The sequence below is a fragment of the Sprattus sprattus genome (assembly GCF_963457725.1).
Source record: "Sprattus sprattus genome assembly, chromosome: 10".
Taxonomy (NCBI): domain Eukaryota; kingdom Metazoa; phylum Chordata; class Actinopteri; order Clupeiformes; family Clupeidae; genus Sprattus; species Sprattus sprattus.
This window is the reverse complement of record NC_137908.1, coordinates 3,513,247-3,524,075: the sequence shown is the minus strand read 5'-3', so window position 1 is coordinate 3,524,075 and position 10,829 is coordinate 3,513,247. Positions and strand designations below refer to the sequence as shown.

The 10,829-nt window shown below is 45.7% G+C and overlaps 1 protein-coding gene across 1 annotated transcript; it reads right to left on the bottom strand.

The window, feature by feature from the left end:
• Nucleotides 1–8,901: 8,901 nt before the first annotated feature.
• LOC308371730 (N-acetyllactosaminide beta-1,3-N-acetylglucosaminyltransferase 4-like) lies at nucleotides 8,902–9,933 on the bottom strand (the record flags this gene model as incomplete). The annotated part of the gene is made up of 1 exon (XM_080846717.1): nucleotides 8,902–9,933. One exon carries the CDS (start codon nucleotides 9,931–9,933, stop codon nucleotides 8,902–8,904), a length of 1,032 nt encoding a protein of 343 aa, XP_080702843.1.
• Nucleotides 9,934–10,829: the final 896 nt, after the last annotated feature.

Genomic DNA, 10,829 nt, shown 5'->3' with positions numbered 1-10,829 from the left:
CACTGTTGGTGATTTCATTCAAGGCATACTTAACCAGCATGGCTACCACAGCATTCTGCAGCGACATGCCATCCCATCTGGTTTGCGCTTAGTGGGACCAGCATTTGTATTTCAACAGGACAGTGATCCCAAACACACCTCCAGGCTACAGTTTGTAAGGGCTATTTGGCCAAGAAGGAGAGTGATGGAGTGCTGCGTCAGACGACCTGGCCTCCAACAATCACCCGACCTAAACCCAATTGAGATGGTCTGGGATGAGTTGGACCGCAGAGTGAAGGCAAAGCAGCCAACAAGTGCTGAGCACCTCTGGGAACTCCTTCAAGACTGTTTGAAAACCATTCCAGGTGACAACCTCATGAAGCTGATAGAAATAATGCCTAGAGTGTGCAAAGCTGTCATCAAAGCAAAAGGTGGCTACTTTGAAGAATCTAAAATATAAAACATATTCTGGATTGTTGAGCGTTTTTTTGTTTATCACATAATTCCATATGTGTTCCTTTATAGTTTGGATGTAGACAAAAATTAAGAAAAACCATTTAATGAGAAGGTGTGTCCAAACTTTATACTGGTACAGTATGTACAAACTAGTGTCTGTTTGTCTTCTAAATGCAAATGCCTATCTGATCATTAGATCTGAAAGTGCTCATCAATTTTTAGAGAAAGCAGAGATGAGAGGAAACAGCAAAGTGCGGAATTGTCATTTTGAGTGTGCAATGTGCATTTTTATTCATGGTGTGAATCATGTCTTTATTTAAAGTATGTATCTTTCCTCATCAGCGTCTGAGCCAGATTCTGATCCCTCCTCTGGAACTACAGAGACATCAGCAGGCCACTCGTCTCCTTTTACAAGCATGGCACGGCAATCCCTAGTGGCTCTGTGTCGCCAAACGTCTCAACGCACCGAATGAACATTGTGTTTTGTGTTTACAGGCCTGGCATTAAGTCATGTTAGGGGAAAGGCCACTTGGCGTTTGGTTGGGCATATATTTCATTGAGGGCAGTCTAGGCCACATGTAAGGGCATCAAGGTGGTCGAGTTAAAAACATGATTATTATTTCACTTTATTTGGCTTATTTTACTGAATATCTAAACACACTGATGCCCTATCCCTCTCTTCCTTCCTTTGCATGCTGTCTGAATGGAAATAAGGTGCAGGGACCACTAGCCAATGAGGAGGCTCAGGTGGAGGGACCACTAGCCAATGAGGAGGCTCAGGTGGAGGGACAACTAGCCAATGAGGAGGATGTGCATTTTAGTTCATAGTGTGAATCGTATCTTTATTTAACGTATGTCATGCCCTTCATCGCCATCTGACAGAGATCCTTATAACTCCTCTTGAACTACAAGGACATAGGCAGACCCCTAGTCTCCTCTAACACTGGCATGGCAGACCCCTAGCCTCCTCTAACACTGGCATGGCAGACCCCTAGCCTCCTCTAACACTGGCATGGCAGACCCCTAGCCTCCTCTAACACTGGCATGGCAGACCCCTAGCCTCCTCTGGCATGGCAGACCCCTAGCCTCCTCTGGCATGGCAGACCCCTAGTCTACCCAAGTCTGGCATGGCAGACCCCTAGTCTCCTCCAACTCTGGCATGGCAGACCCCTAGTCTACCCAACACTGGCATGGCAGACCCCTAGTCTCCTCCAACTCTGGCATGGCAGACCCCTAGTCTACCCAACACTGGCATGGCAGACCCCTAGTCTACCCAACACTGGCATGGCAGACCCCTAGTCTCCTCCAACACTGGCATGGCAGACCCCTAGTCTCCTCTAACTCTGGCATGGCAGACCCCTAGGGGCTCTGTGTCTTCAGTGCCAGAAAGGTACACTATCCACTTGTGATTGTGAAAGATGTTAAACGATTCTAGATCCTCATAGACCTATACTAGTCTTGATGTGTTTGAGGTGTTTTTATGCATTTTTTGGCAATTTATGGTATGATTGGGAAACATCATCATCATTATATGAAGACCCCAGATTGTGTGCAGCAAGTCTATCTCTGGAGCAACCATAACCCTGATGGTGGCAATGTGCATAACAACATAGGCAGTCCCTAGTCTACCCAACACTGGCATGGCAGACCCCTAGTCTCCTCTAACACTGCCATGGCAGACCCCTAGTCTCCTCTAACACTGGCATGGCAGACCCCTAGTCTCCTCTAACACTGGCATGGCAAACCCCTAGTCTACCCAACACTGGCATGGCAGACCCCTAGTCTCCCCCAACACTGGCATGGCAGACCCCTAGTCTCCTCCAACACTGGCATGGCAGACCCCTAGTCTCCTCTAACACTGGCATGGCAGACCCCTAGTCTACCCAACACTGGCATGGCAGACCCCTAGTCTACCCAACACTGGCATGGCAGACCCCTAGTCTCCTCTAACACTGGCATGGCAGACCCCTAGTCTCCTCTAACACTGGCATGGCAGACCCCTAGTCTACCCAACACTGGCATGGCAGACCCTAGTCTCCTCCAACACTGGCATGGCAGACCCCTAGTCTACCCAACACTGGCATGGCAGACCCCTAGTCTCCTCTAACACTGGCATGGCAGACCCCTAGTCTACCCAACACTGGCATGGCAGACCCCTAGTCTACCCAACACTGGCATGGCAGACCCCTAGTCTCCCCCAACACTGGCATGGCAGACCCCTAGTCTCCTCCAACACTGGCATGGCAGACCCCTAGTCTCCTCTAACACTGGCATGGCAGACCCCTAGTCTACCCAACACTGGCATGGCAGACCCCTAGTCTACCCAACACTGGCATGGCAGACCCCTAGTCTCCTCTAACACTGGCATGGCAGACCCCTAGTCTACCCAACACTGGCATGGCAGACCCTAGTCTCCTCCAACACTGGCATGGCAGACCCCTAGTCTACCCAACACTGGCATGGCAGACCCCTAGTCTCCTCTAACACTGGCATGGCAGACCCCTAGTCTACCCAACACTGGCATGGCAGACCCCTAGTCTACCCAACACTGGCATGGCAGACCCCTAGTCTACCCAACACTGGCATGGCAGACCCCTAGTCTACCCAACACTGGCATGGCAGACCCCTAGTCTCCTCTAACACTGGCATGGCAGACCCCTAGGGGCTCTGTGTCTTCAGTGCCAGAAAGGTACACTAACCACTTTGTGATTGTGAAAGATGTAAAACGATTCTAGATCCTCATAGACCTATAATATTCTTGATGTGTTTGAGGTGTTTTCATGCATTTGTTGGCAATTTAGAGGACCCTGAAATGTGAACGAATACATTAGTGTTGTGGACCCCCTCGAAAACGAGATGGTACATCTCAAGGGGTTATTCCAAATAAAGGTAATTTCCAATAATAATAATTAGAAAGGGCTGAACCAAAAAAACAAGGGATGTTAAATGCATGGTGTGATTGGGAAACATCATCATCATTATATGAAGACTTCAGATTGTATGCAGCAAGTCTACGTATATCTTGACCCCTGACCCCTGTTGGTGGTAATGTGCATAACAACATTGGCAGACCCCTAGTCTCCCCAACACTGGCATGGCAGACCCCTAGTCTACCCAACACTGGCATGGCAGACCCCTAGTCTCCTCTAACACTGGCATGGCAGACCCCTAGTCTACCCAACACTGGCATGGCAGACCCCTAGTCTCCTCTAACACTGGCATGGCAGACCCCTAGTCTACCCAACACTGGCATGGCAGACCCCTAGTCTCCTCTAACACTGGCATGGCAGACCCCTAGTCTCCCCAACACTGGCATGGCAGACCCCTAGTCTCCTCTAACACTGGCATGGCAGACCCCTAGTCTCCTCTAACACTGGCATGGCAGACCCCTAGTCTCCTCTAACACTGGCATGGCAGACCCCTAGTCTCCCCCAACACTGGCATGGCAGACCCCTAGTCTCCTCTAACACTGGCATGGCAGACCCCTAGTCTCCTCTAACACTGGCATGGCAGACCCCTAGTCTACCCAACACTGGCATGGCAGACCCCTAGTCTACCCAACACTGGCATGGCAGACCCCTAGTCTCCTCTAACACTGGCATGGCAGACCCCTAGTCTACCCAACACTGGCATGACAGACCCCTAGTCTCCTCTAACACTGGCATGGCAGACCCCTAGTCTCCTCTAACACTGGCATGGCAGACCCCTAGTCTACCCAACACTGGCATGGCAGACCCCTAGTCTACCCGACACTGGCCTGGCAGACCCCTAGTCTCCTCTAACACTGGCATGGCAGACCCCTAGTCTCCTCCAACACTGGCATGGCAGACCCCTAGTCTCCTCTAACACTGGCATGGCAGACCCCTAGTCTACCCAACACTGGCATGGCAGACCCCTAGTCTCCTCCAACACTGGCATGGCAGACCCCTAGTCTCCTCTAACACTGGCATGGCAGACCCCTAGGGGCTCTGTGTCTTCAGTGCCAGAAAGGTACACTAACCACTTGTGATTGTGAAAGATGTTAAACGATTCTAGATCCTCATAGACCTATAGTGGTCTTGATGTGTTTGAGGTGTATTTATGCATTTGTTGGCAATTAAGAGGACCCTGAAATGTGAACGAATACATTAGAAACGGCTGAACCAAAAAAACAAGGGATGTAAAATGCATGGTGTGATTGGGAAACATCATCATCATCATATGAAGACCTCAGATTGTGTGCAGCAAGTCTATCTCTGGCGCAACCCTGACCCTGATGGTGGCAATGTGCATAACAACATAGGCAGACCCTAGTCTACCCAACACTGGCATGGCAGACCCTAGTCTACCCAACACTGGCATGGCAGACCCCTAGTCTCCTCTAACACTGCCATGGCAGACCCCTAGTCTACCCAACACTGGCATGGCAGACCCCTAGTCTCCTCTAACACTGCCATGGCAGACCCCTAGTCTCCTCTAACACTGCCATGGCAGACCCCTAGTCTCCTCTAACACTGGCATGGCAGACCCCTAGTCTACCCAACACTGGCATGGCAGACCCCTAGTCTCCTCTAACACTGGCATGGCAGACCCTAGTCTCCTCCAACACTGGCATGACAGACCCCTAGTCTACCCAACACTGGCCTGGCAGACCCCTAGTCTACCCGACACTGGCCTGGCAGACCCCTAGTGGCTCTGTGTCTTAAGTGCCATAAGCAAACACAAATGTTTGTTGAAGTGTAACAAATGTACAATGTGCTTTGTGTTTACAGGAATTTGGAATGATAAAATATGAAGGTTTTAAATGTTGTATTATTGTTATTTATGTAAATAATGTAAAAATGTAAATTATTGTTATTTTTACTACAATAGGATGATGGTTCTGTAAGGTCTGATGGCTGTAAAGTATTGTACTGTTATTGTATAGTATTATTATTATATCTAATGTTTCTATATAATTTACTATGTCTAATATGTTGTGAGAAATGCCTTGCAAATTACTCCATTACTTTCAGCCCATCGGACTTTATAGAATTTCAGTTTTTGACCTTTTCCTAAGCTGTATGTAAATTACATTCATTCAAATAGTGTATATTTTCGGCAAGGCCAAATATACGGTGGGCAGAGCTTTGGTCGAGCTCTCTCTGTTAGTAACCAATCCACTGAGCCTATGGGTGTGTGTGTGTAACAGCAGGAATATTAAAGTACTCACTCTGAGTATTAACACTCACACTGCATCATGGGACCATTTACATCACCACACACACACACACATGCAGGGAAGCACACAATCCCCCTGTACACTACAGTATCATTATGTTCGTCACATCAACAGAGACCCAGCTTTCATTTCATCACATTACATTGAAAGAATCACAAATTTTTTCATTGTCCAGTCAAGGGTTAATGAAATTGTGAATCACTTTCTGTGCATTACAAAGGTCAGTGTTTGTATGTGTAAACAATGACAACATACAGTAAATACTGATGATTCCCATAGTTTATGTTGTCTGACTGCATGTTTCATACAACTGCGTCTGTCTACTTCACTACATGTCCATTTTTCTCGTCCTCAACAATATATTTCAGGAAGCCACTTAGTTAGGGTCCAACAGCTTACAACATACAGTCCCCTGATCAGAATAAAATCTCAAGGATGTGAAACGCTTCTTGATGGTGTTTTTATGCATTTGTATTGTTTATGCAGGACCCTGAAATATGAGCGAAAAACCTTAGAAAGCTTCTGAAACAGAAAAAGAAGAGGTTTTAATTGCATGGTGGGATTGGGAAACACCCTCATCATTATAAAAAGACTTTTTACTCTCTGGTTCTGCTACTCTCTGGCAAAAATCTTGCTATATCTCGGGACCTCAGATTGTGTGCAGCAATCCACAGAGTGTATGGGTGTGTATCTCTCGAGCAACCCTGCCCCCTGCTGGTGGTAACGTGCTAAAGTAGGCCTATTCTATTGTTGACATGGAACCAGAACTATAGTTAGGGCAGTATTGCTACAGATTCCATAGCAGTAGTTTAAATATTATCGGCCTGGAAGGGTTTTTCCAAGCCAGTAGTATATCAACTGTTGTCACAGTCGATTTTTCTGTATATTTTTTTTCTGTGTGGTTTATTCCCAGTAGCATTAGGGAACATGGTGTTTGTCAGTGGAGGGTCAAAATAATGTTGCCTCCCCCTCTGAGGTGAATCCTAGTGTGACCCTGTATGGGTATTGCTTAATAAGACAACAACATAATTTGAAAGCATCTCCCCAGCCACTCACACAATGCAGATTAAGCTATGAGGATTACCTAAACTGTGTCAATTCATTAACAAGTTCAAGTTCAAGTTTATTTATATAGCACATTTCATATGTTATACAAACAACGTCCAGTGTGTTAGTGTTGAAACGTCAACCAAATAATAAATGGCTAAAACAAACATTTATTAAGGGCATTGAATGCAAACACTGATATTGAGTACATCTGGAATCCTTTTTTTTTCATCATGTACATCTTCTAGGGCCGATTTCTAAAGCTAAACATGTGGTCTGAAAAGGGTTGTGACTGACACTTCTCAATCCAAAACATCTGATTGTGATGAAACAGATCATGCAGACGTATTCCAAAAACAGAGAGATCAGTGTTCAAGAGGCTGTTGCAAGAGTCTGAAAATGAGCCACCCTTTATGGTACCTGAATGACAGAATTCCTAAGTCAGAGAATGCATTGATGTCCAGAATTGCAGACAAATACTAAAACAGACCCGATACACCAGAGTTTGCAGCAATGTTTGTGGCAGAGTTTGCTTTCACCTACAGAATGAGGTATGGGAGACAGAGAAATGGCAGCAGAGTATTACCACTTCAGACTGAAATCACACCATCACCATCACATGCAAAACATACAGGATGTGGCTGACCTTGAATTCCCAGTGTTAGAAGTCTTAAAATCTTAAAATCTACTGGATATTTTGTGTGAAGGAGTATGATATTAAAATTGTGATATAATTCAGTCTATGGATCTGTAACAAAGACCTAAAAAAAACATCATACATTTGTATGATATTAATACTCAGTACACTCTTCTGAAGTTATTTGAAATGTTCGCAAAAACTCATCTAATCTAAAGAAACTTGAACATAGATTGCTAGACATTAACGTTAATGCCAGTGTTCATAACCTGGCGAAAGTTTTCTGGCAGGAGGAATGTTATGTAAGTGATGATATGAAACTTTACCACTAGATGGCAGTCAATAACCACCAATCTCTAACATTAGCAAGCTGGTGCCGCCATTGAACAGCAATAAAAGCAACTGTGTATCAAACTATAGGTGCAATACAAAGTACACAAGGAGAATATAGTATTCTGAGAGCTTTAATTTATTAACAAAAATAAAGAAAAAAAACCTTTAATTACGTTTGTCCATCATTTGCACACTTCTGTGAGACTACACCTGGGGGGGGGGGGGGGGCTTACAAACATTAAAAAAATATCTGTGGGATGGGGGTGGGGGGGGGGGGGGTAAGCACATTTAATCATACAGAAAGTGTGATGATTAAATGTGCTTATAGTTATACTGCATATCTGAGCCGTTGTTTTGCTCCTTGAGTGAAGGTTTTGATAATTGTGTAATACTTTTGATTTTAGTGTGTATCCGATCGTAAAAAACTGTAAATCAGTCTCATAAAATGTAATAATCATTCAATTTAGTATTTAATATCTTATAATTAAATAACTAAAATAATGGAAAGTTCTAGTTGTACCACTATGCTACAGTCTAAGTATGGTATCACAATACTATCGTACAATATCACTTCAAAGTCTATAACACTTCATGGAACAACCAGAGAAGTGAAGGCAATTGGAGAACTTGATTGCCGGAAAATGGCTTTCAGTGGAATATTGGAACAACAACAGACAAAACAATTGTCTAAAAGTCTAAATAAACAATTTATTAAAAGTAACAAACAGTAATAACTGTAATGGCTAATACTAATCACATAAACAACTGAGCATAACAATGAAACAAGGCACAAAGTGGAGTGGGGATCACAGAGGAGGGAGGCATGAGAGCCTGCTTGTCTGTGTGTGTGTGTGTGTGTGTGTGTGTGTGTGTGTGTGTGTGTGTGTGTGTGTGCGTGCGTGCGTGCGTGCGCAGGTATGCATGGTTACGCGCTAAGTGGAGAGAGGGGGAGTGAGAGAGGAGCTATGTGCAAGCGCACAGGCGATAGATGTTATGTGCGTGAGAAGTGGTGCGCATACGTCTGTGTGGTCAACGAATGCGTTGCCTATTTAAGGCGCCAATATTAATTGGAGGATGGGCACAATGTTACGTAATGCAAACATATACAAACCTGAAAATATACAAATATAGAGAACTAAGTTGAATGCACCGGAATCCGAATAGTTACTCAGGAAAGTACAGATGCGATGGAAACAGATACCTGCAACATGATGGTGGTAGGTTTATTTTACAGTCTTTATATGCTCCTTCAACAGATCTGACTGTCGTCTTGCATCAGTGCCCACATGACCCACATTTCTTCTGGGCTCAGTTTATGTACCAGCATGATGTCACGATAAACACAGGGGTCAAAGTGCGGTTGGCCATCACTAAAGCCAAATGTCAGAAAACCAGCGTGGTGTGTGGGGCTCACACCCATCCGCTGTAGGCACATGCCCACAAACACGTCATCGAGTGGAAACAGCTCCACCTGCTGGGCCGCTACATCCAGACCCAGCACGGTCTGTCGTGACATCAGATACCCACCACCGCTGGCAAAGGGCGGATAGAGCTTCCCGTCCGGGTACATCTCAACGGGGATAAAGTACTTTGTGTTCTTGTGTCGAACGGGGAGGTCGCGAGGGTGAAGGTATCCAGTAAACAGGTGGTTCTCTGGTTTGTGTTGCCTCAGGAGCTCGATCAGATTCCTCGTGTTCACGAACACATCGTCATCGCCCTTGAATACAAACTGCACGCTGCTACACGAGTGTGAGAACCAGCTGAGGAATCGGACCTCCTTCAGGGTCAGGTTATAGAATCTGTCCACAAAGTCCCACTGCAAGATGTCCCCGTAGTGACGGCTCTCCCACTCCAGCAGCGGCTGCAGGTTGTAGCCCTGCACCTGGTCAGGTGAGCGGCCCATTAGGAAGACTAGCTTCACCCGACGACCCTGGACACGACCCGCGCGACCCCAGGTGCCCCGCAGTGCAGCGCGGCGCTCTACCTGAGCAGCTGTGGACTTGATGACCAACAGGAGATAGAGGTCATCCTCGCAAGGTGAAGGGGTTAGTAGGGTTTGGAATGCCCGGCAATGCCTGTAGCGTAGGAATTCCTGATGTGACTGGGGAAGGTGTGGAGGAATGACCATGCTGTCATCGGTTGAGCGAGTAAAGTTTTCCTGGAAAAGGGCAGGGCCCGATTCTTTGAAGTCCAGTGTGGCGACCCAGTAGAGGATGAAGGCCACGGCGCAGACCAAGGGCCAATACCGGCAGCACTGGACTGCCATCATCCTCATCTTCATTCTGGGGAGCACAGCAGACGAGGAAGCAGGTCAAAAGAGTGGTAATGAAAAATGAGTGTTAATGAAACTGGTAAAAAACTGTAAATATTTACTCAATATTTGAAATACATTAGCTCATGCCATCTAAAAATCAGTACACACCAAACATTTGATTTACCTTGAATGGTGAGCAGGACCACCACAGTAAGAGAAGTCACACAGCTCATCATCATCAGCCACAGACCCTGAAAGCTGTACATTTAACATATTACACTTTTGTGAAGTCCATCAGGTTTAGTGTCACCAGTAGGCAATATGAAACGACATATTTGTTCATGATTCTTTATCTGTCACCCCAGCACTGTGATATGAACCCCCCCCCCCCCCCCCCCCCCGATTCAATTCACCTGCTGCATTCACATTCCCAGTCCCCTGATTGCCTCATGAGCACCTGTCACTCCTTCTACCATGCACTCCACTACAAAAACTCCTCACTCCGTTCGCTTCCTTGTCTGGCCTCTGAAACGAAGTAGTGATAATGTGCTGAACTTAAAAAAGACTCGACTCAGACACAGAGATATAGAGAGGTGCACGGGAAGACTACTGCTGTGAAGTTAGTTTCAGGTTCCATATTCGACAGATTCGCATATTCGCCAAAACCATGCAGTACCAATTGAGAGGACACCAGGGGCGCTAATGCGCTTAGGGACCGTCATTAAATTACCACTCTACATCCATTTTCATGAAATTACCACTCTGACAGCAGCGCTTCGATGCAAAATGGTTAGAAATACCAAAATATTTTTTTTTCTATTAAGAATTTTTTTTTCTATAAGGATTTTTTTCATTATTTTTCTATTATTTTTTTTTTCTATCATTTTTTTTTTTTTTTTAAAGCTTTCATGCTTTGGCTGCAT